We start from the raw sequence: 24,901 nt of genomic DNA on the forward strand, positions 1-24,901 counted from the left end.
ACACACTTTGCATCTGTGAGCAAGTTTGAAAATCTGAAAAGAGTATGGTAGTTTGTGGCAATGTCTTTGACTGATGACACGATACCTTCATTCAGAGTGGTAGCATGTAGTCCCACTGACAGCAGTGTGATTTTCAGTCCCTTAATAAGCTTTTGTTTTGGAAAACATTGCAGTTTTTCTAGATGATTGGGATTGAGACTCAGCAAGATAGTAGGTTTTTTCAGTGATTAACGTGGTGTGTCACTGGAAGATTCAGGGTCACTAATGAACTGCAATATCCTGACTGTTTACTATTTTAAAACACAGGACATAAGCTGAGTTAGTGAATTGGGTTTTTTAAAAAAGTGGTACAGTGTATCTTGGTATGTTCTAGGCTATCCCAGATCCAGGGTCTGCATGAGTAAAGTAATGGGCAGCAGCAGGTCATATGTGCTTTGTTTCTCTCTTTGTGTCTGTTATCTGCCAGGAATTAAGACACCAGCGCAGGAGATGGGTCTAAATTCTAATCTAGTCTGGTTTTAATGATTCTGCATTTTTTTTTTGAAAGATGTGGGTGTTGGATCACCAATGTTGCACAGTAAAAGCTCACCATGTTTTTGAAGAACATGAAGAAACATCATTCCAAAACCCTTTTGCTTTTTGGCGTTTGCATGACAAATAGATTGCTGTAATCACCACGATAAACTGCGAACTGCTGAGATGCATTCCTGTGCTTAGGAATGCTGATTAATAGGATCTTTTGACCAGCAGAGTAATTTTTCTGCGTGTTAGCTGCTTAAAAACATGCACTGTCTCTTGCCCTGTCAACTCTGTATGTGCCAGTACCCATAAAGAGGAGGAGAGCTAGAATGCCTTTTATGTGATGCAGTCCTCCTCTTCCTCCCTGTCCTTCAGGCCCGCAGTTAGGACTCGGTTATGCTGCCCGAATGGGAGATCCTATTGAAGCTGACCAGATTCTTCACATGATTAAGGGGGTTGTTTATGAAAAGATGACTGGAATTAGCTCCCTACCATGGAAACTATTTGGAAATTAGTTTCTTCTATTCTGGAATAATTAGTGTGATTTGGAAACATCTAATGATTCTGGAATTAAGTAATCTTTATTTGGAAATAGAATGAGCTACGGGTGTGTCCTGATTTTTGTATTTATTTGTTTTCTTTTAAGCCTTTTTGTGAAAGGTGTTGCTGGAAAGAGAATGGTGATGCCAGGAGACAAAGCTCCTCTTAATCACATCTCCCTTTCATCTGACATGCTCAATAAAGGGGCCTAGCACCCTGATGAGCCAGCTTTGAATTTTATTGTTGGTTCATGGAGGGAGGGATTTCAGCGTCTCGGTTTAGTCGGAAATAGTTATACATTGTCACAAATATTAAAAAGAAAGATTAAGACATTAAGAGAGTGAAAATTTTAAGCTTCAGAGCTTTAGGAGCGTGCTGCAAAACGCTACGCTGATTGACGTGGGCATAGCAGAGCAGGGCATGTACACGCTCCATTTGGGTAGGTCAAGGTCTTAGTTTTGACTCTGTTCCTTCCTGTCATCTTTGCATTTTCTCCTGTTCTCAGCTTAGCTTTTCGTCTCGGTGCAGGTTGCTGTTTATTACCTTTTCCCTATAGAGTGAGTCACGTTCATGGGAGTTAACAGACGTCTGCAGTTATTTGGTTCGACTTACATCACTCAGTCTGGTAATGCCTGCATCAGTCTGGGTATAGCCTCCTTCAGAATCCATCAACGACTTTTCTTAATCAGATCGTTGCTGGTGTTGTTCTGAAGTGGTGGACGAGAGCCCAGTCTAGCTGAGGATTAATATTTGAATTTCCGCGTTCTGCTTTAGCTGTTACCACTTGCTGAATGTTTGGAAGGTTACTTAACTTCTGAACTCTGTATGCCATTAGCAAAAAGGAGATAAATACACTTTTCGTAGCTGAATTTGTTTGCAAGTCATCATCACTGGCATACTGTTGATTAAATTCTCAACAAGCCAAAAAAACGTTCTTACTGCCAAACAAAGCAGAGGGATAGAACTTGCTCAAATTATAAAATCATAAAATGTATGTCTTTTGTCCTGTAGCACCATATTGTGTAGGTATGGTAGAGACATGGCAAAATTTTTCTCTGGTATTCAGTTGTACTGGTATGTTTTTACAGGACAAAATACAAAAACTTCTTGGAAATTGTTTTATGGATGAACGTATGCAGAGCTATTGTCTGCTGTAGTACAAGTGAAAAATAAGCATAGTAGTGAGCCCAGATATCAGAAATACCAGGTTTTATAAGTAAATGATCAAACCGTGGCCTAATTTTAGACTGTGACACTGTTTAGGCATTTCAAAATTGAAGCAGATTCCTGATGTTTGTGAGTAATTTTATGCTCAGAATCTGATAAACCTCACTGAATATTGGAGTGTTAATGATCATGTCATGTCATGTGATGTAAAAAAAGCATGGATTAAACCTCACTCTTGAGCTGTCAGGTTTGGAGCAACGTATTTTCCTTCTGTGTGAGAGTTACAAAGTCATCACTGTCTTTGGACAGTCTTTAATGATTCCTTTAAAACAGCTGCAGACTGTCTTCTGTGTATGTGGAGTGTTAACTGGGAAGTGTGGCAGTTGCTCTTGACTTATGTTTAATGCCAGGTAATCGAGCGTAACATTCAACAAATACTCTTCAGGGGTGTAAAGCTAAAGCCTCTTGGCTGCTCCTGATGGTTGCTAAAGGAACTGAGGAAAGTAAGTCTGCTAGGAAGAAAGGAGCGTTCCCCATTTAACATGAAAACCTTAGTGAGGATAAGGTAGTCGAAACAAAAGAGTATGAGGAAGTCAGAAGTCAAGTGTTTACCTTAATCTCATAATTCATGTGAAAAGTACTACCTACCTTGTCCTCACTTGGATTTTATTGTGTATTAGTTAACTCAAGCTAATAATCCGTCTTCTTATTCCCTGTTGTATGCCAAGACAAAGCAGTTAATCTCTCCAAATCGGGATAGAAGAATGAAAAGAATTAACAATTGCCATCATATTGATAAAAGACTTGATAGGCTCATGAGAGCGGAGCCCCCAACTCCAGGTGCTTCTAAAATACAGTAAATACATTTGAAGCACAAAAACTGTCTTCTTCATGCAAGTAGAAAGCAAAATATATCATCTGTCTGCAAAATGCATCAGTCTTGCATCAGAGGACCCAGGACTGTTTGTGTTGTTATAGTAGTCTTACCTGGTAGTGTAAAAGTAGTGGGAAAATAGTGGCGTGAGTAGCGTAGAAAAGGCTTTTGGTAGTATTTCAGGTGATTCTAGCTGAGCTAAACCACTCTTTCCCTTCTGCAGGTGCTAATCGGATCGTTTTGGAAGACTCTAATATCTTGCAGCCTGTGGGACTAACTGTGTTTGAGAACTGGCTGTATTGGATCGACAGGCAACAGCAGATGATTGAGAAGATTGATATGACTGGTCGAGAAGGACGTACAAAGGTCCAAGCTCGTATTGCGCAGCTCAGCGACATCCATGCTGTGAAAGAGCTCAACGTTCAGGAATACAGTAAGTGCAATCCCTGCTTGCAAGTGCTCACAGTGCCTGTTGGGCTCGAGGCGAGGAGTGGCCACGGAGGGATGAGCCTGTTTTGCCTGGTCACTGATGGACATCAGTGCAGATGGAAGGGGCCAGAAGTTGGCATTGTGTTGTGTCTGTACATCACCAGGGTACAATTAAGTTGTTTCCTCTGGGCAGCTGGAAATCTATCACAAACCCAGCGTCATGTTTGGTTGCTGTTGACAGCTCTGTTGGCAGTCCCATACAGGCACCTGGTGTTTGAGTGTCTGTAGTGGAAAGGTCCTGTTGTCCCTGGTAGACGGTTACAGCTGTGACACGCTAGTGAGTCGCTGTTTGGTGCTTACTCTGTTTACACAAGCGCAGTTCTCAGGGCCGTTTACCGGCGATGGACTGCCTGCCTTGAAGGCAAAGTGAGCAGTTTTTGTTGGTGGCAATCCATATTGAAAGTAAATGACAGAAGAGCAACGTTGCATTGCACAAAGGAAGTATGTATTAAATAACAATTTGTGTTGAACGTGCCTGCGCTTCTAAGGGTTTTCTGTTTACCAGGATATAGCCTTTCCCAACACACACACACTTGAAACAGAATCACAGAATGGTCGGGGTTGGAAGGGACCTCTGTGGGTCACCCAGCCCAACCCCCTGCCCAAGCAGGGTCACCCAGAGCAGGCTGCACAGCACCGCGTCCAGGCGGGTCTGGAATATCTCCAGAGAAGGAGACTCCACAGCCTCCCTGGGCAGCCTGGGCCAGGGCTCCGTCACCCTCAGAGGGAAGAAGTTCTTCCTCATGTTCAGCTGGAGCTTCCTCTGCTTCAGTTTGTGCCCGTTGCCCCTTGTCCTGTCGCTGGGCACCGCTGAAAAGAGTTTGGCAAACAGCGGGATCAGGATGGTTAAAGCAGTGGAGCTGCCGTCATCCTGGAGGAAATAGGCCTGGTTAATAGGCTGTGGTGCATGCCTGGGAGAAATATGTAGAAAAATGTCTGGGGATGTTTAATTAAAGCATCGGTGCAGACTATTACTAGTTTTGTTTGCTATTAATCTCAGTAAATCTGTCAGGACTTCTAAGAGAAGTATGTTGTCCTTATTAAACATTAAAATGAAGAGACATATGTATCTAGAGCATGTTAATTTGAGTTTCAGAGACAGTATGGAAGCTTCAGAATTCATAAATCAGAAAAGTTTACTTTTTTAATGATCTTTCATAGAGAAAATGAGTTATGGAATCCGAGGCATCTTTTTGTATTACTAATGCTAGTATTTTTGCTGCAGAACTAATTTTAGCTTGCACAAGAAGCAAAGCACTTTGAGTACTGTTTACTGTTTCAGACTCACTCCGTGGCGTGATTCTCACAATGTTTCAGGTCACAGACAGTGATCTGTGCATGTGATAATTGTTGATGTGTGTAAAGGGAAAAAACACACACAAAAAATACCACCTTTTCAGAGCTGTTTTTAGCAGTGATCTCCCCAGAGGGAAGGAGTATGGAGGGAGTTCTGTGGGCCCAAAGGAATCACTGAAAGGTCAGAAAAGAGGTGGGGGGTTCTTCTCAGTACCTGTCTGTCTTCTTTTTCAAACCACAGGACAACATCCTTGTTCTCAAGATAACGGTGGCTGCTCGCACATTTGCATCGTGAAGGGCGACGGCACCACGCGCTGCTCTTGCCCGGTCCACCTCGTTCTGCTGCAGGATGAGCTGTCCTGCGGAGGTAAGTCCTTCCCATGGTCTGCGTCACTGAGCTCGCCTCTTCTGGGCTGGGAGGGGGGGTCTGCATCTTTAGGGGTGGCTTCTGAGCAGAGAGAATGTGACAGTGCACCAGGTGCTGTTACAGGTTTTTGAAGGCTTACCTCTTTGCCTCCCTCCAGCTAAATCTGCAAGTGTTGAGGAGGAGCAAGAGAAGAGGGAAAATTCACTAGCTGACTGTTGAATAAGGATGTCCGTTCACTCTTCCTACTTAAGACCACTGAATTATTTCAACTTGATTTTTTAACTGTATGATTTTTATGACTTTTTTCTCTCACTCTGTATGTTCTCCTTATTCAAATAGTGGTAGATTCTCATCTTCTGGCATACTGCACCACGTCTGTGCCGTGTTATTCTGCTCTGCTGTCCTCCTCTAACCCACCCTGCACGTGTCTTTCTGGACTGCAGTCCCAGAAGGGCGAGTTGGCTCCTCTGCGGTGACACGGCCACTGCAGCCTACGCCCTGCTGTCCCCATGGGGGGGTTGAAATGGGGGAGAGGAGAGGAGCTTTGGCGCTTGGGTCTCTCTGTGCCACCGTGCTGAATGGATTTCTTACGCAATCTTCTCGCCGTCAAGGCGACGTGTGGTCTCACAATGGAACAAGAGCTAACATAATCCAGATATTTCCTCAGAGCAAGTTTAATACCAGGCCAAAAAGGGGGGGAGGAGGAAAGGGTGATTAAAAAAAAAAGGGAAAAAAAATCCACGCTCACTTACTGCATGAGGTTAACAGTTACTGTAGTAAATGTTAAATAACAGCTAACAGCTGTGTTGAGATAGCAGAACTTGACTAGATGGAGCAGTTTTTTGTCGTTTTAAAAGAATTTTGACCGAACAGAGCTGTCGAGGGCGCATAACTAGACATTGAGTCACAGTGCATTCATCTGCAGCACATTACATCCTTTTAACGCTTTTTGTACAATGACTGTTCAACATTAAAAAGAAAGTGAGCTATCGGTTGTGTATAAAGTGGTGCTGCAGGAAAGGGCAAGTACAGAAGTGTGTTGACTTTAAATGCAGAATTTTGAAGACCTACGAAGAGAAGGGTGCAAGAGGCTGAAGTGGGAAGGGAAGGAGACGATTGTGTTCTGAGTGTGCGTGTTTCTGTGTTGCTCTTGCTCTTTGTCTAATGAGCTTCCATCAATGTGAGCCTCCATCGATGGGAGCCTGCATCAGTCACATGGGGCTCAAGATCTGCGTGAATGACTGCGGAGGCAGCGGGGGTGGAAGTTACCTTATGACATGACATGTTTCTCGGCTACTGGATAAATCAAAGCAGCTGAGATCCTCTTGTCCCTACCTGTGGTGGTCTACTGTTCGTTCACCTGTTTTTTTAATTTTTGTTTGTTTGCTTGATTTTTTTAAAGAACCACCAACATGCTCCCCTCAGCAGTTCACCTGTTTCACAGGTGAGATTGACTGCATCCCAGTGGCCTGGCGCTGTGATGGTTTCACTGAATGTGAAGACCACAGTGATGAAAAGAACTGCCCAGTGTGCTCAGACACCCAATTCCAGTGTGAAAGTGGACAGTGCATAGACAGTGCCCTCCGCTGCAATGGAGAAGCCAATTGCCAGGACAACTCGGATGAGAAGAACTGTGAAGGTACAGAGGACCTTTCAGAGTGTGATGAAAACAAAGCTGTCATGGGGACACTATGAAAGATACCAAAGTTATTGCTGAGTGGGATTTGGAAGGATCCGAGGTTCTGCTAGTTTATAAACTGATACATTGAGTGGGAAATAATTTCACAACCTCATACTTCTGTTTCTCTACCTGTGAGATAGAAATAATGCTGATCTCCTACACAGTGATTTAAGCTCTGTTTGTGAAAGGTACTGTTAAAACAATAATATGATTTTAAGCTCTAAAAACCTGGTAACTGGGAATGAATTGCAAAGTGGAGCAAATCCTTGTCATAGTATTTTTGTGTACCTTGTTCCGAGTAAAGGTCTTGGGATTGTTTATTTTATAATACCTGAACAAAACGGAGTTAACCTTTTACGAGTAAGTAGGAGTGGGAGACAGGTGAGATTTCTGGAGACCTCTTTTTCCTATAGAGCACAGCAAAAGAGAGTATTTAAGCCATCACTACAGAGGGAAGTGCTGTTGCCAACACAATGAGAATTAGGTTATTTTAGTTCTGGAAAAGAGAGGTTATGCTGGTGGTATCTGAACTACCCCACCACTACACAATGTGAAACATAAGCAAACTCACCCTTTCCCCACTGTGCAAGTAGTGAAGAGCTGTAGGGACAACATGTAAGCTTGAAAGGATGCCTCTTCTCTGTGTCCTTTGAGTACATTTTTCCTTCTTTGAAGAGACTGTCTAAGGGTCTTTGAATCAAGGCTGAATTTCTTTCCACAAGGTGGGCTTCAGCTCAAACAAAATCACGCAGACCGCTGCAGAGATTCCTGTGCCATGAAAGGTGATTGTTAGCCAGACGGGATGCTGACAGCTGAAAATACGTTGTGCAAGTTGGCTTCCCAGTTGCCATCCAGCAGCTGGAGATACCAGACTAGGGGCTGTTTATCACCTTCAAAGTGGCCCTGTTACTCACCGTATTCAAGCTGATTACAGATCAGAAAACCTTTTAGTTTAACTTCTGAATGCAACTGAAATCAGAAGGAATTTTTGAATTTATGAGAAACAGGAGGCAAAAATATGTGTAAATAGCAGCAGCCAGCACCTTGCCTGCAGCACCTTTTTTCCCAAAGTGGTAGTTTAATTTTTGAGTGTACTGGCAAAGCTCCAGTTTTATCTTCTGTCTTTCTTTTCAGTTTAAAAACGTAATGTCAAGTGAAATATATTGCCTCATGATCAAGGAGTTTTCAGGTTTACAGGAAGAGCACAAGGGCATTGAGAAACCACATTTATCTTTCATAAACAATTTTATCATCATGGTTTGGCAGATTTATTTTGAATAACTTTATTCTTCTCTCTTATATTACAATAAATGCTTAGAGTTGGAGATTCTTATAGTAATTATGCAGTAACCACGTCCTGGGTTAAGTGCCTGTGTCCTCAGTGGCCTTCTGCTCCAGAGTTATTTTAGTCGAGATAACTTTATCTTACGTCCTTACTGTAAATAGGCAGTAAGGACCAGGTACCCACTGAGCAATACCTTCAACAGAACACTGAATCACTTTTTCTGCGTGCTTGGCATGAGGGACTTTGTGTGCCACTGGCTACTTTAAGAAATGAAGCTAGCAGCAGGCTAAGCTCTCCCAAGATACTCCTGGTTGTGTGCTTTGGTGTCTTGTTTTCTTAATCATTTTAAAGAGAAGAAGTCTTTGATACTGATTCTTGGTGTGTGTGTGGGGGTTCTCTTTCAGTGCTTTGTTTAACCGATCAGTTCCGCTGCGCCAGTGGGCAGTGCATTGGGAAAAGCAAGAAATGCGATCACAACCTGGACTGCAGTGACAGCTCCGATGAGCAAGGATGCTGTAAGTGTAAAACCTGAGACTAGAGACTTGATTGCAACATCCACAATTTTTTTCTTACCTTTCTAGATTTTTTTCTGCCAACCAGACTAACTGTTCCCAAAATGAATGCTTCTGGTCATAACTGCTGTCATGCAATTAAAGCACAACATGGTGGAATAGGAATAACAAAAATAAGTGGTGTTCTGAATGAGTAGTCTCTCAGGCAGAGCAGGCTGGTAATTTTTCCACTTACCTATTTTAATTTTTAAAAGAAATAAAAGGTTTGTTTTACTATAATCTGTTAGTATGCTGAGTTGATGCAGTGTTAAGAAAATAGCAGCATGAGGCTTTTTTATATAAAACTGCTCTGCTTCATGGTTTTCTCATCAAGAGAGTTGATAGCAGGTGCTTTTAGAATCAGAGGTGCACTCTGTAGGGTAAACCTTCTAAAATTTCCTTTGTATCTTGAAAAGATGTAATTCTGAGCTTGATTTGTGGTTTATAACATGTGATATCCTCTACGTTGAAGTCTACAGGGCTCTGCGAGAAGACCGCTGCCTTTAAAATTCCATCTTGAAAGTTCGTTTTCACAGATGGTGCCTTAAAAGAAATCGTAAATAGGGACATTAGAGATCTGTATATCACGGTTGTCACACACGCAACTTGAAAATGCAAAGCCAGAGTTGGACCTTTGATCTTAAGAAGGAGTAACAGGGGATGTTCTGTCCATTCTACCAAGTTATGAGTGACACTATCACAGACATGTATAGTTATCTTATTATAGTTCATATGTTTTCTAGTTTTGTAACAGAGGATGGAAAATTAGCCCACCCGGAGCAAGACTGCAGTTGTCGCTGTCCCTCTTCCAGTATGATCAGAAGTCTGTTTACTTATCTCTGTAGACTGCGACAAGCTGGTTAAAGTGTGGGCTTGGTGTTCGGGGAGAAGAAAATGTGTTGAGGAAAAGACTTTCAGTAATAGATAAGATGTAAAACACTGACTAGAACAGGAAAATACTTTAAAGTCTGCTTTTCTTGTCAAATTCATGAAGCACAGGCAGGGGGTTGTCAGTTAATCCCAGAAATGTCACTGCTTAGAATTGGTATTGTAGGAAAAGCCACTCGTTTTGACTGTTGAATAATCATTTCAGATACAGATTCCTCGCAAGTATGGCACCTCTAAAGCTGATGCTCAGCCATATCTGTAAGCATCAGTGTGGGTCAGATACGGAGCAGGTCAGATAGTTTAATAAATAGCAGCAAACCCAGAATTCATCACTGGTGCATCGCCTCTCCTGTTCAGCATAAGTGAACATTACGCCGTTGAGAAAAGGGAGTGCCAATCTGTTACACTGAGTGATAACCTGGGTGCTGATGTGATGAGGTGCAGCATGAAAAGTAGTTGTCATCATCTTTAATGACAAGAAAAAGCAGAACTGGAGTCCCCAGCACAGTGCCGTCTGGAGCCATGGCTGCAGGACTTGTTCATCAAATTCAAAGGATAGCCCTGCCTGTCAGCATGAAGCAAGATTAGGTTCATCAACCCCCCTGCACATGCATATACTGTTCATTTGTGATTCAAAAACCTCTCTGCATGTGTCAAGGTCGTCGTGTGCACGGGTAGCCCTTATGGACACTCAGAGTCTTTAAACAGACCTGTCTCAGTGCCTGTTTGTTCCTCCCATGTATTAATTTGAAAGCTGTTGTCTGCCTACAGAAGAGGAGGCTTTTATTATTCCTGTGTGGAGAGATGTCAGGAAAACTGATGTTGGTACGTGAAGCTGCTGGATTAACTTCCATGGTCTGATTTTCCATTTTCCTTTTAGATACAACGGAGGAGCCTGCACCACAGCCCAACAACACAATAGGTTCCATTATTGGTGTGATCCTTACAGTCTTTGTGGTTGGAGCCATGTACTTCATCTGCCAGAGGGTGCTCTGCCCACGCATGAAGGGAGATGGGGAAACAATGACCAACGATTACGTGGTGCATGGACCAGCCTCTGTACCTCTTGGTTATGTGCCTCACCCAAGCTCTTTGTCTGGGTCTCTTCCTGGTGAGTGAATGGTGTGACCCTTGTCCCGCTCTTTGGCACCACGTAGTTGTAGCTGAGGATGCTGTGCATGTAGGCACAGGAGATGCCCGTTCCACGTGCGTAATTCTTGGAAGCTGTTGGAAGCCAGGACTGTCAAGGCTTGTCACCATCCTTCTTTATAGTAATGAACTGCTATTTTACTTCTGCTTTTCACAAGCATTTAGATACTTAGCAGAACCGTAAGCTCAGGTAGATACACATGCCGTGGGAGTTCTCTTCTTTTGCTACTAAAGAAGCCTTTTTCTGGACTATTATAGCATCAGCAAGGTGTCATGATGGTACAAGGTAAAGTTACACAGAGTTATATTCATAGGACTGTAAACACTGCAATTATTCGTGATAGATTTGTAGTCTGGGTTTGTCTGCTTGTGAAGCTTCTTGTAAAGTCCATAATGACCAGCAATAGCTGTGGTCTCAGCTTATTTTGTGTGACGGTGAAGTTTCCAACACCAGTCCAAGCACGTGGTGCTACTGCTGTTTAAAAAGTAAGACTTAATCGCAGCGTTGCACTTCATTTATATGCATTGCTTCTGTATATATTGTTTAAATATGTACTGTGACTTGTGGCTTTGGATCCAGCAAGTTCCAGTCAGAACACAGAGATTCTGTGAGGCTGTTACAGGGTTAAAATAATGCACCAAATTTCTTTGCTTTCTGTAATAACCTGCTTTCATAAAGAGAGACTTTGAGCAGAATTTTCACCGTTATTTCGAGCACAGTGGCTTACCTCTCCATTTCTCGCTTGGACTCTCTGCCAGCGTGCTTCAGTCCAGTAGCAAAAGCTCACTTAATGGTGTGGAAATGAAAGAAGACAAACCCTCTCTTCTCTCACACAAATTTCGGTTGCTCAGTTGAGGTGGTCAGAGTCGGTTTCATGTTTTATTCTGAGGCATAGAAATCGTGCCTGAATGCCTGTTCTCTCAAGTCTTTTCCAGCTGTTCGAGTGAAAGAAATCTGTTTCTCTTCACACAGCTCTGGTATAGCCCAGTGCCAAGTCCTGCAGTTGAGTAGCTGATACACAAACCCAACATTTATTCCCTGACAGTCTTCATTCCAGTTGTCCATCAAGGAGCAATGAATTTGCTCTTAATACCAAGAAGATTAATTTTGGGTTTAGGAGTTGTGCTTATACTGCTGTTATCCTCTAGATTATTTTTTTTTTAAGCTTTCTTTTCTCTGTCTACTTCCAAGAATTGAGTATTGACACACATCTTTGTTCTGCAGGGATGTCTCGAGGTAAATCCGTGATCAGCTCCCTCAGCATTATGGGAGGGAGCAGCGGGCCACCCTATGACAGGGCCCATGTCACTGGAGCCTCTTCCAGTAGTTCTTCAAGTACCAAAGGCACTTACTTTCCTCCAGTAAGTCATTCTGTTATTCGTAGACCTTTAATAACTTTCAGGGAAGTGTCAGTGTCTTGATAATTAATTGACAGATGAATGTTTTGTTTTAAATTTCTAGCCTAAAAACTTGTTTGACTATGGAGTAAGGGATTTTGAAAGGGAAAGGAGAGGAGATTGTCTTTTTCCAAAACAATATAGGTGTTTTCTGTTAATTTTAAAAAGTCGTAAGACAGCTCAGTGCCAGAAAAAGATGTTAGACTGAATGTCAGGGGAGATGAAAAAATCCATCTAAATGTTGAGCAGCTCTGGCAGAGCAATATCCTTTCGTTACACTCTGCCACGTACCTCTGGAGGTAAAACTATGGTCGATTCTGTACAGACCTTTCAAGGAATTAAAATGAAGCTGTGTCATGTGTCTTGCAAGCGACAGATAAATACACAAACAAGTGTCTTGCAACTCCATAGCGTTCCTCCAGTCACAAATGGGTAGTGTGCTGCGCTGGATGCTGTATAAAAGTTGCTACCAGCCCTAGAGGGCTCCCTGCCTCTTTAATTCTAGCATCAGTGGTTGTTATGTGAGGTATTTTTATGTGAAGTCCACCAAGCCACTATCGAGCGTTGAAGAGTTGCATGCTAAGGCACCGCTGGCTGAAATCCCCCTCAACTGTCTGCCCTCAGTTCCAAGAGCCAACACTTCGTGTTGTATCTTTAAATTCATCAAAATATTGTTTGTGCACGAGGAGCCTGCCTGTATAGGGAAGAAATGCTTGCCTTGGACAGTGAGCTGCAAGTATGGTAAAGGGCAGTAATTCTTGGGGAGTGCAGCTAGCAGGAGCAGACGTCTGCCAGTTTGCCTAGGGCGGTGGTGTCCCTGGGGACAATCTAGTGTTGAACAGCTAGCTTCAACTTTACTCTTCAGCGCTGGGTATGTCAAAATAACAACACCAGTCAGCATTTTTTAAGAAAAGCTTAGTAATAGCTTCTCTGGGAATGGTAAAAAGCGGCATTTCCATGTCTGTTAAAGAACTGGGAAATAGAAGAAAAATCCTGTTTGCTGGGAGGGGCTACACATGCAGTTCTTAATTTAAGGTTGCTGTTAAAGTGTACTAAAAAGAAAATTTATAAACTGGTGTTTTCTTGAGTCTCCTTCATATGTTTTTTTTGGTCTTCGGGGTGTTTTTTGGTTTTTTGGGGTTTGGTTTTGGGGTTTTTTTCCCCCCTCACTGTGGCTTTTTTCTTTTGTTTCCCTTAGATTTTGAACCCACCGCCATCACCAGCTACCGAACGTTCGCATTATACCATGGAGTTCGGTTATTCTTCAAACAGCCCATCCACCCATAGATCCTACAGGTAATTGTTATTACAACAGCTTCTGTCAGGATCAAAGCAGTTAGCGCAGAAAATGCCGAATCAAGACAGTCTCTGCTCCGTCAGAAATGCAATCAAAGGGCCGAATTCTGCAAGCACTAAAACAGGGGTTTAAATGGGTTCACACGTATCGTGTCACTGAAGCAGGCGTGTATGTGCAGCTAAATCGTACAGTGAGGGCGTTAGGGGTACACCTCTCGGGTGTACGGACTGGGGGGAATGACAACACTCATCACAAAATTAGCCAAATGCCAAAAGAAACCTGGTACCATGATAACTTTGAGCCGAAAATACTTACCCTGGAGTGAACCCTGCCTTTTTTCAGGCTTCTTTCATAAATAATTTGTTATGTAATTAGCAGAAATGATAGGCGAACAGCATGCAGAGGAAAGCTGGCGATACAAAGGCTACTAGGTCAGAAGTAACCTTAATATCACGGCCTAGATAAAGCACAGAAATTCTAATTTGACTTATTGAGGGCTAATATCTGAAAAAGGTTGCTAACCTTTTGCGTATTTTCTCTGACTAATATTTATGAGCATGGAAGCTTTCTCTCTGTTTATTTGAATGTGTCTTTCTCACTGTCCCTGAAAGATGCTATTTAGAGTTCATTAGCATTTTATAGCTAACTACCAAAAATAAAGAGAGAGAGACCTACTACTCAAGGCTGTACAGGTTCCCTTCCCAAATCACTAGTGGATCTGGTCGATGAGAAGAGTGTGCTGTATTTGTCTATCGAAAAAAATGCCTCCCTGACACAGAGCCTTTGGGGGCTTTTGGATAATGAGGTCTCTGGGGCTGAAAAGACATCTCTTCTCCATTAGCAGAAAATATGGCCTCTGTTGTGCAGAAGGTCAGACCAGATGTTTATAATAGTCCCTTGCAGCCATATGAAAAATCTTTTAAAATGACGAGTCATTTTCTAATGAAAGAAACCCAAATTTTGGCACCGACAGGCATCACGCTGATGGCTGGTTAGCTGATACGACTTTTAGTATTAGAAATGGTGTTGGGGATATAGCCTATAGTTGAATGTTTTCCAGATGCTCCCCCACCCAAAAATAAACCCTGGCCATGCTGCTTCTGATCTTTCCCGTCTTTCCTAACATTCTGACTTGAATACAGAGGAGCTGCATCCCAACAGCTGTCTGTGAAGCTGGTCGTTGTAGCTACCAAGCACCTCCCTTTCCAATTTGTTTTCTTTAAACTGTCTCGGGCTCATTTTAAAAGATGTTTTGTGGTAGCAGCCTTTGGGAATTCCATCCCAGTTACTGCTCCGGTGACTGATTCTCCTGACCGCTATGAATGTGCCAGGCGATTTTCAGTCTCCCTGTCTGGGCTTGGAAGTTAGTATGCATAAATGTGATAACAGAAACAGAATGTCTTCTCCATAGAATGGCAACGCAGCTATTTTTCCGCTCCCCCACCCCCGTGGCGCTGTCTCAGGAGCAAATTTTTCTGCCTCAGCTAAGGCTTTACGGAGCCTTTTGTTGGTAGATAATTAATAATTAGCATCCCTTTTGCTAGTTGCTATAACTTGATGCTGCAGCGCAGAGGTGGGTCTTCTGCAGGGGAGTTAGTGAGTTTGCAGCGTCAGAGAGAGGAGAGCGTGATGCAGTGTACCTACTGCAGAGAGGTTGACCTGCTCTCCATTTCCACCTTGGCTTCTCCGCCGCTCGCTGGTCCGCGGGGACGTCGCCCGAAATGCGCGGTCTTCCCGTACGCCGACGCTTTTCCCATTAATCTCCCCACCACAGCTACAGGCCTTACAGCTACCGGCATTTTGCACCTCCCACGACGCCCTGCAGCACGGATGTCTGCGACAGTGACTATGCCCCGAGCCGAAGGGTCACAGCGGTGACGGCCAAGGGCTACACCAGTGATTTGAACTATGATTCAGAGCCCGTCCCCCCGCCACCCACTCCACGCAGCCAGTACCTGTCGGCGGAGGAGAACTACGAAAGCTGCCCGCCTTCTCCGTACACGGAGCGGAGCTACTCTCACCATCTCTACCCGCCGCCGCCATCCCCCTGCACGGACTCCTCATGAGGGGTAGCCCCCCCACCCCGTTACCTGCCTCCGCCGTGAAAGTGTAAATACAAAATGTTCTGCTGGGGAGGGGGGAGGGAGCTCTTGGCGAAGGATGAGGTAGGACAGTGTACAGTTAAATGTTATTAAATGGGGCGGAGGAGTACTGAAGATATTTGTACAGAAGAAAAAAAAAAAGAAAAGGATATTTATATATTTTCTTAAACAGCAGCTGCTGCTTGTGCCATAAGAAGAAAAATTTTTGTATAAAAGAACCAAGACATTTGTACAAAAAGGTTTTATTTTTGCAAATGGAACACAAAAACATGCCTTAATCCAGTGAAGTGACTGAGCACGTAAGGAAATGGAAGGACCGGGATGTGTTACTTGTCCAGCAAGGTGAGATGTGGGGTTTGTCAATACCAAAAATGTTTAAAGTAATTAATAATAAAGAAGTCCGTCTCGGAGCAGCATACCATAGACACTTGGAAGTAGCCAAATAACCTCTATGTTAACTACGGAGGGCCAGCAACTAAAGTTAAACTTGAAAACGCAGTCAGGACAGATACTAAGCTTACACAAAGGGCTTTGTTTTCTACAGGAATACAGCAATCGTAGCAGTGAATCCAGAAAGATAATCACATGCTTTTTGAAATGAATACACCTCTGTTTTTTCTTAATGCATTTACCAAACTAGAGTGCTTAGAGCTCTCTCCTTGCTTCTGGAATTTCAATGATTTTTGTTGGGTAGATTTTAAAGTTTGCTTTCCCCCCGCCCCCCGCCCACGCCGTTTAGCTTTTCTCATTTCTTCTGCATCCTTTCTTCCTGCCTGTGTCACTTTAAATCATGATAACCTTATTTAAAGTACTGCTAGAACTGGGCTGCTGTAAAGTCTTACTCTTCTAATTAGCCTTGTCATGCAGTGAGTATCATGCTATAGATCACCTTCTTCATTTCGCCAACATGGGAGGATTCTGTTTTGTACCAGGTCAGTACGATTTTCACGTAATTGACAAGGGTAATATGCATATACCTGAATGATTTTTAGTTCCTTAAAAGAGAAAACGTTATTTTGACCTTGTGCCCACAAAATGTCAAATATTTTTATACCACATATAATATAGACAGCATATTTATAAACTATAAATTTAACCATGGATTGTTAGTTTTACTGTAAATTAGTAATATATCCTTGCAGTACTTTCAGTGTATATTGATATCACAGTATACAAATCATATATATAAAATATATATATTATTTTTTCCTAATAAGGAAGCATTTAACTTTCAGTGGAGCAACTGTCCGTTAAAAAAAAAAAAAAAAAAAAAAATCAATGTTTTGATCGTTGGAAGGGGTTCCCGTGCTGTATTAACTGCTCATGATTTCTTCGTGTTAGGTAAAGCCAGTTATTCTCCATATCATATTGACATACCTCCTCTTTTGCATGGTGTGAGCTTAATACTTTAGTATTAACCGCTGTGAATGTCAAATTTTAAGATATTCTTAACCAAACCATTTTATATTCACGTCTCTATTTTTGTATATTATCATATTTAGCCCCTTCTCCCATCAGCCTCACTATGGTGATTTTGACAGGGAGAATATATAATCAAGTGAAAATGTTGTTTGTGTAGGTTGAGGGGCAACCTAGGATATTGTGAACTCCTTTTTGACTCCAGTGCAGTGTTTTGAATTTGCTTTGACTGTGGTGGAGCTCACAGTACACCTGATCTTAAACGGCGTCGCGCGTTTGCACCTTCTGTTGACATCAAATGCGTTGAAGGTGCCCGATGCCTTCAAAGACTGGCCCTCGGCGTCCTCTCTCAAGGCAGAGGCACTGAGGAGCTTCTTATGGGTGTAACAACTCTTCAGAGGTGCTGTGTGGGTTTTGTTGTTCTCTGTTGCTTGTTTCCCAGCCAGTTTCAACTAAAAGAGAAACAATCTGAAAACGTGGCATGGGCTTTAACTCATGCTGTTGACCGGCTCAGTGACAGGTAATTCTTGCTAGTGTTGCCGCTCACCCAGAGTACTGGAGCCTCACTTGGTTGCAGCTCCCAGGAACAAGGTTGCATTGGGATTCCAGCTGTAATAAAGGGTCTTTCTAGTAGTCCAAGATACCAGAGGAAACTCTAAAAAGCCTCGGTGGTCTCCAGGCCGTTGCAGTTGATCTCTGGATCTGGCATACTAAGGGGGTTTTTGCCCAGGTTCATTCTAGGTATCTAGGGATCGTGGTAGCTGTTCTTCTGGCTCTTCCTTGCTGGTGAAGAAGCTTGTTTGTGTTCTCCAGCAGGACGGATGTTGAGGAGGGTGTTGTGAACTATAAGGGAACTCTAAAACATTTATATGAAGTGGGGGGGGATGGTGGGTGTGTCGAGGCAGGGGGTGTTGAGGCTGGCACACCGATGAAAATTAGAAACTTCTCTGTTGTTTACATTTTATTCACGTGCAGCGTTCCATGTGGGGCTCACATGTGGAAACTTGCACTGATGGAACTCAGAAGAATATTGCATTGTTGTATCTCAGTCCGAGTGCTTGTACTGCGATGGCAATGGTCTCTTCTTGCAAAATACTCTTTTCAGTGTACCAATTTCTGTTTGAAAAAACTCTAAGGTGGTTGGGCTTAAGGAGTGGTATCCTCTTTTGGGTGCAGTTGGACTGCCTCACTTGAGGCTTCCTCTTGGAGGGGGCTTCCTGCCCGTAAATTCGTTAAGCGTGTTCATTACCGCGAGGGTTCTTTGGAAGAAAAACGAATCGTGCTGCCCGCCTTCTGTGCTGGCCACGCACAACTCGACCGAAGTCAACGGGGTGGAAGTACAATTCAGTGGGGGGTTGATGAGGTCTTTTTGATACACACATTTCAGTTTGTGGGTCAGGCATTTTGAGTGATCAGCCTCTCGGAGGTTCACATGAAGAGGGGAAAATGGACCCGCGGTGGTTTTCCACAGAAGGTGACCTACACAGAGAGCAGGCTGTTTCTCATCTGGACTAACCAAAGAATTTGTTTAGTGGGAAGCCGTCATCTGCCTTTGCAAGTACATGTATTTTCCCAGGAAATCTAGAGTAAAATTTTGAAAGAGCTGATGATCTGCGAAGTTCCTCTTGGGCAGATCTCCGCATTACAAAAGCACTGATGCCAGTAGTACGCACGCCTGACACATTCCCAGTGCATAAATCATAGACTGACGGAACAGTGAGACTAAACAGCTGCTCTCTGTTCCTCTCCACCACCAAGCCAGTCGTGATTCATGTTCTCTCCTTCCCTCAGTGAGGATCATGGTTTCTCTTGCTTCTCACATTGACTGAGATGTTAGAACTGTACGCGACACACAGATGTCCATCCAGGAGATGGCTGAAGTGGGGTTGGAGCATTAGCACGGAAGGGGTCTCGCTGGTGTCGATGAAACTGCTCCTGGTGTTTTAAGCTCAGCACAGAGGTCCTTATCTTCCAGCATCAGGTGCGTGCGGTGAGGCATGAACACACGTACTCCTTTTTTCCTCTGCGCGGACACCTGGGGAGCGTGCGTGGCTGGCAGTGGAAGTAGCTGGCGTGCTCAGTCAGGACAGGAAAAAACAAAACAAAAAAGGACACTGCAGCATAAGTTGTTGAAAACTAACCTTTGCACGTTCAGCAGGAGCTTAGCATGTTTAAACGGCAACCTTAACGAGACCTAATCCTGCCTTTTAAAATCATACCTGCCGTGTCGTACTGCGTGCATTTCATACCTTCCTGAGGAGCGCTCCTCATTTCTCCACTGCTCTTGGATACCAAGACATTTATTCGAAAATAACTTGGATAGGAGAAATGGAACATGCACGTAGCTTTGGCATTTGCATTGGAAATAAAGAACGGTTTCCCTGAATATAAATTCATGCAACCTGTGCGTATACAGTAAATGAAATATTTACAGTAATGCAAAATATGCAAACGAGCCCGTTGATATCAAAGGATTCATTTTGCTGTGAGTTGTACCTTTCAGTATGGTAAATTCCAGATGACTGTCGTAACGTTTTCCCCCCACGTGCACGTACAGATGGACGTATGCAGGTCCGCGTATCGGCGAATTTACCGAAATCTAAGAACTTTCTCTCGTGTGCGTCCGCATCCGCACGCCCCCGGTTGGCAGGTTCAGCCTCCCTGCCTTTCAGAGCGCTCACGCTGGCTCCTGGCGTCAGCTGGACTTCTTCTGGCCAGCCTGGAGGACAGACAGCAGTTAATGCCCTGTCATACCAGATGGGAGAGGAAGCACATTTTTTTTTATACTGTTCCCCTACTTTTGGAATCCCTTTTGCAGATGAGTAAAACTCTTCTGTTTTCTGTAGGCACATAAAAATCAATCTGTCGTAGTCCTAGCAGAATTATGAAGAAAATTGCGCCCAAACTGCTTGGCACGGCGGGTGCTACAATCCACTGCAGGTGAAGGTACATGCAGAAAATTCGTGTTTATTGCACTAATGGGCTTTGGTGGGGTTCGGGTCTCCAGCTGTGCATTGCTTCTCTATTTGTTTAGCCCATAGTCTAGAAATGGCTTGATTGGCAAGTCTTAAACACAGATAAACCCGTGCTAAGATGAAGAAAAGGCCACTGTCTTGAATATTGAGTATTTCCATTCCTTATTGTTTGGCAAATCTCCTTGAATTAGTTGATTACCCCCATTCTGGGGGGAAACTGCTTGACCTACAGAACTCCCTGTCATGCATGCTGTTGAATCGAATGCCTTCTTCGAAGTATCTCGTAAGAAGCAGTCAATTTTTTTCCTGACATGTTTGTCTTGAGCATGTTTGTCGCACAGTATTATTACGGACCAAATCCGCTTTTGAACGTGTACTGTGCCTGTAGCAGATTAGTTATTTCTACAAAAAAAAAAAAAATATATCTGGTTCATTGGGTGCAAAAATAATTTGAACACTGTTATTGAGAAATTGCTTTCTTAGCCAGTTAGCCATGAGAATTTTTTTAAATTGTATTTCGGTGGGGTTATGGCTTGAAAATTAACCTTTAACTTCATTGGCCAGTGGCAGATACACCCTGAAAATAAGGTAGGAATGGCCTAATAGCTTGAAAATGGCTGAAAAACATGCAATTCCTTTCTAAAAGCAGTAAAATGGAGTAGTGATCCAAAATGGGCAATTTTCTTTCCTTTCCATGTTGAAAAAGGGCAGCTCAGTGAATGAAGCCAGCATAGCATTTATGGGGACTGCCCGGGTGATCCCCTCCAGCCCTCTGCAGGGCAGGGTGAGCGAGCTGTCCGTAGTCGAGTCGGGCCAGGGACTGTCTTCGCAGCGTGGTTGTGGTGATGGAACTGTTGGAGAGGAGCCTTGTTCCCCTCTTTGAAATGAAGAAGGAGCGGCTTTGAAGCCATGCTCAGGGTGGCTGTGGCCTGAAGCCAGGCAGCTTCAGCAGAGTCGGCGAGGGGAAAATGAAAATGTCTTTTTGCAAAGAGGATACCACGGGCTTAAGCTGAACTAGCCTTGTTTGCAAGTGAAGGATCTGGTGCTGCTTTCAGATTTTTAATCTTGTTTTTGTTTTTTTGTTGTTTGTTCTTTTTTGCAAGCTTTAATCACTGTTTGTCGTTGTCTTAAAGCCAGCTGGTGTCTCTTGTTCATCAACTTTGGTACGATGGTGCTTTGCAAGGATGTATTTATATTATAATGACCAACATTTGGTCAGCCCTATTCACTCATTCACTAACTTTTTTTTTTTTTTTTTGTAAAATAAAGTGCTTTACTTGTAAGGTGTATATAAACCTTGTACAAAAATCCTTTCCAATTATTACTATAAACTGAGTTGTAACAAATGAAATGTTGATTTTTATAATAAAACCAAGCGTGAAAAAGGAGGGGTGTTCTTCATCTTATTTCAGCATCTGGAGGAAAGGTAATTAAAGGTAAAAATCCATGTGTGTCTTTGCTCTCCACAAAAGCCAGAGTGTGCTTAACTTTCTGGCGCTGTAGACAGGACTCTGCAAACCCTGATATGCGTTTGCCTGAAACGCAGAGTTGACCTCAGGCCGTTCTGTTGATTCCCCTGGTTCTGCAGCGCAACTGGAGACATTTTAAAGCTAAAAGTCTCAGTTACAGATCCCTGAGATTGCTTGAACAGATCATACAAACCAGACAATTTTACCAAGTAAATCTTTATCAGACTAGAGATGCCTGGTGATTATTTCGGAGACTGCTGATCTTTAAATCTGTATGGAAAAGTTTGCAAAGAGAGAAGTGTTTAAAGTGTAAAACAAATTCTCCCCCCAACCATCCGATTGCTGTTACAAGTAATTGGACAGGAAGCAGTTCTGAATTTACAAGCTCAGCACAGGAATTCCCACTCCACTTGCATCCACTGGTTGTGGAAAAAAAAAATCTGGCTTTGTATTAGGGTGGATCTGGCTATACTAAGATTCTTTTATAGCCCCAGTTTTTCTATGTGGAGGCACGGACAAGCCACGTATCACTGCCTGTATCAGTAAAAGGGGGCCTACATTCATCAGTCTCACAAAATGTTATAAAAATAAATGCCACTCATTCTCAGCTAGTGTGCAATGGTTATTTGATTTCAAGGTGCTGTGTTTATTCTACCTTGGAAAATGAGCCAGTAGTCTGGAGCTGCTGGATGCTGCGTCTCTCTCTAAAAATGCCAGTTGTGAATTGCTGCTGGGCTACAGAAGTCTCACCAGCTCTTTTCTTTTTTTCTTTTTTTTTTGTAAATAGTGGTGGCTACCTTTCTACAGAGTCCGTGCAGTTGTTAGATAGTAGAGGTTTGTGTACAGCATTCATGTCATTTTGGATTCCCCGAGTCTTGGTCTTTTCCAGGCACAGCTGTTGGGCATCTCAGACGCGGTTCCTCAGAGCAGCTACCGGAGAGGCGGTACGGAGGGACACCACGAAGAGCAGGATCAGCCCTGTCCGTGAGCTACTTGAGTTAAATCTTGGGAAAAAAACAACACTCTGTAGAGGGAGAGTGCAGCTCAGGAAACAGAAGTAAGTTGTGTTTCACCTGCAGCTCCACCACGTCTTATCGGTGCCACCTACCAAGGCCTCCAGAGATGGGAAAGCTGCCAAAATCAGGTTTTCCAGGCACCAAGGGGCAGCAGGCGTAGTAAGGGATGCTGGGGTATTTTCCATCATTTGAAAAATACTGTCTGTCTGAGAAAAGACCACGTGGAGGTCTGAAAAGAGTTGCATTTCCTCTGCCTGATTCCGTGTTTTCCCTTGACACGTGCACAGGAGCAGCGGTGGCGGCAAGCGCTGGAATCCTGCCGTTCGTTTTACACTAGAGGAGGGACAACACGCGGCATCTTTTGTTTTGGTAGGGGGAAGAAGGCTTTTGGGTTTTTTTTGTGGATCTGTCAGTATTGGCAGCGCTTCCCTAAGATGGTGAGAACGCAAAATCGCATGCCTGTTCCTGGAGGGGAACTGCTGGACGTGTTTAACTTGTTTTCGTGGAGGAGAATTTGTACCTCGCCGAGTCGGGTCCGCGTGGGAATCGGGGGGTGTTCGGCAGAGCTGGCGAGGGGAAGGTTTGCCTCGTGGCGTCCGCTTGCACCCTCTGTTGCATAAAGCAGCAGGAAAAAGTCTGATGTCTTGGGTTGCCTGTCTTGGTGTGGCACAGCAGTGATCTTACCCAGCTTTGCTTTCCCAGCAAGATACTTTTCTGAGGAGTTTCAGGGGAATGCCTTGCAGAAACTACGAAGTTTACCTTCCTGAGGACATGTAAAGAATATTGTTTGGGCCCGTCAGTGTACTTCTAGCTGTGCATCTAAACCAGGTGACAAAATACAGTTGGTGGCCTGCTGGGTTCCCAAAGCCTTAGGTTGGGTTCACTGTACACTTTCTCTTTGGCCACCTGAAGACACTGTACAGGAGAAGCTCCAACACTGTGTAATGAGTCTGGGGACATGCCCTTAGAAAACCATTCCTCTGCAGTTGACTGAAGCTTGTATAGCTCCTGCAGCTTCAAAACATTGATGGCATGACCCCAAAGGCCTAACTGGAATTCACAGTAAAAGCTAAATGAGTGTTTTCAGTGTTGAAGTAGAAAGTGCTACTGGAGAGAGTCCAGCAGAGGGCTACGAGGATGGTGAGGGGACTGGAGCATCTGTCCTATGAGGAGAGGCTGAGGGAGCTGGGCTTGTTCAGCCTGGAGAAGAGAAGGCTGAGAGGGGACCTAATAAATGCCTACAAATATCTGCAGGGTGGGTGTCAGGAGGATGGGGCCAGACTCTTTCCAGTGGTGCCCAGCGACAGGACAAGGGGCAAGGGGCACAAACTGAAGCAGAGGAAGTTCCAGCTGAACATGAGGAAGAACTTCTTCCCTCTGAGGGTGACGGAGCACTGGCCCAGGCTGCCCAGGGAGGTGGTGGAGTCTCCTTCTCTGGAGATATTCAAGACCTGCCTGGACAAGGTCCTGTGCAGCCTGCTGTAGGTGACGCTGCTTTGACAGGAGGGTTGGACTAGATGACCCACAGAGGTCCCTTCCAACCCCTACCATTCCGTGATTCTGTGCACCGTGATTCTGTGCACTGAGGAGATGGAATGATTTCATGTCATGTTTTCTGTTGGTCAGGGTCACCAAAATTCTTAGCCCTGCCTCCTTGCCAAGAAACCAGTAACCACCTTAACCCACAGAGCACTTGGCTGGAGAGGAACAACCGAGTGACCCACCAGCGTGCTCCCCCTGCATCGCCCTGAGCAACGCGTTTCAAACCACCGATGATTTGGGGGTTGGACTGGGTGACCCACAGAGGTCCCTTCCAACTCCAAACGTTCTGTGATTCTATGATCCCTGCTGGGGGTTTGCTGAGTAAAGAGCTGCAGGCAGCTCTGATGGCCACAGGGTGCCGGGAGCCTGTGGTGAAGCATCGCTGCTGTCCCAGGAGGGAAGACCAGAAGGGTCACATGCAGCTCAGGTGATACAAAAGCTGGTTTGCTGGGTCAGTTCCCATGCAAAAGAGTAGCACCTCAGAGATGGGCAGAGAGGGCCAGCGCGGCTGGAAGGGCTGTGGGGAGAGGGGAGAGGCAAATACGCCCAGCGCTGAACAGCCAAGGAAAAAAGATCACAACATGGTCCCTGCTGTGGACAGGAGGAGCGTTTGTAAATGAATTTTTGATTAAAATGGCTCATGAGGCAGTAGATGCCTTAAAAAAGAAAAAAACCATTGGTGTATTTTTCCTAGCTTGATGTTTTTCAGGCATGCTCTGCTTGCTGGAGACAGAGCGATTCCTCCCTCGAAGCCACTTTCTTCTTTCCATCCTGCAAACGTTTAGAGGAGCCCCGTGGCTGCAGCGTCGCCGCGCGGACAGCTGAACGCGGGCTGCTGTTCTTCAGCGCAGCTGTTGGGGATGAATTACTCCATGGA

The 24,901-nt window shown here is 44.1% G+C and overlaps 1 protein-coding gene across 3 annotated transcripts in view; it reads left to right on the forward strand.

Moving 5' to 3' along the window:
- Positions 1-21,371, forward strand: part of LRP6 (LDL receptor related protein 6) — a 136,419-nt gene extending 115,048 nt beyond the window's left edge. For 2 of the 3 annotated variants that reach the window (XM_075442162.1, XM_075442179.1), the window contains 8 exons: positions 3,324-3,533; positions 5,127-5,252; positions 6,655-6,891; positions 8,623-8,733; positions 10,538-10,768; positions 12,032-12,168; positions 13,403-13,500; positions 15,276-21,371. In XM_075442162.1, coding sequence (XP_075298277.1) covers positions 3,324-3,533; positions 5,127-5,252; positions 6,655-6,891; positions 8,623-8,733; positions 10,538-10,768; positions 12,032-12,168; positions 13,403-13,500; positions 15,276-15,567 — 1,442 coding nt within the window. In that variant the 3' untranslated portion in view covers positions 15,568-21,371. The remainder of the gene's footprint in view (positions 1-3,323; positions 3,534-5,126; positions 5,253-6,654; positions 6,892-8,622; positions 8,734-10,537; positions 10,769-12,031; positions 12,169-13,402; positions 13,501-15,275) is intronic. The other variant, XM_075442170.1, reaches the window with a different exon arrangement.
- The last annotated feature ends 3,530 nt before the right edge of the window (positions 21,372-24,901 follow it).

This window comes from Opisthocomus hoazin, chromosome 1, assembly GCF_030867145.1.
Source record: "Opisthocomus hoazin isolate bOpiHoa1 chromosome 1, bOpiHoa1.hap1, whole genome shotgun sequence".
NCBI classification, from domain to species: domain Eukaryota; kingdom Metazoa; phylum Chordata; class Aves; order Opisthocomiformes; family Opisthocomidae; genus Opisthocomus; species Opisthocomus hoazin.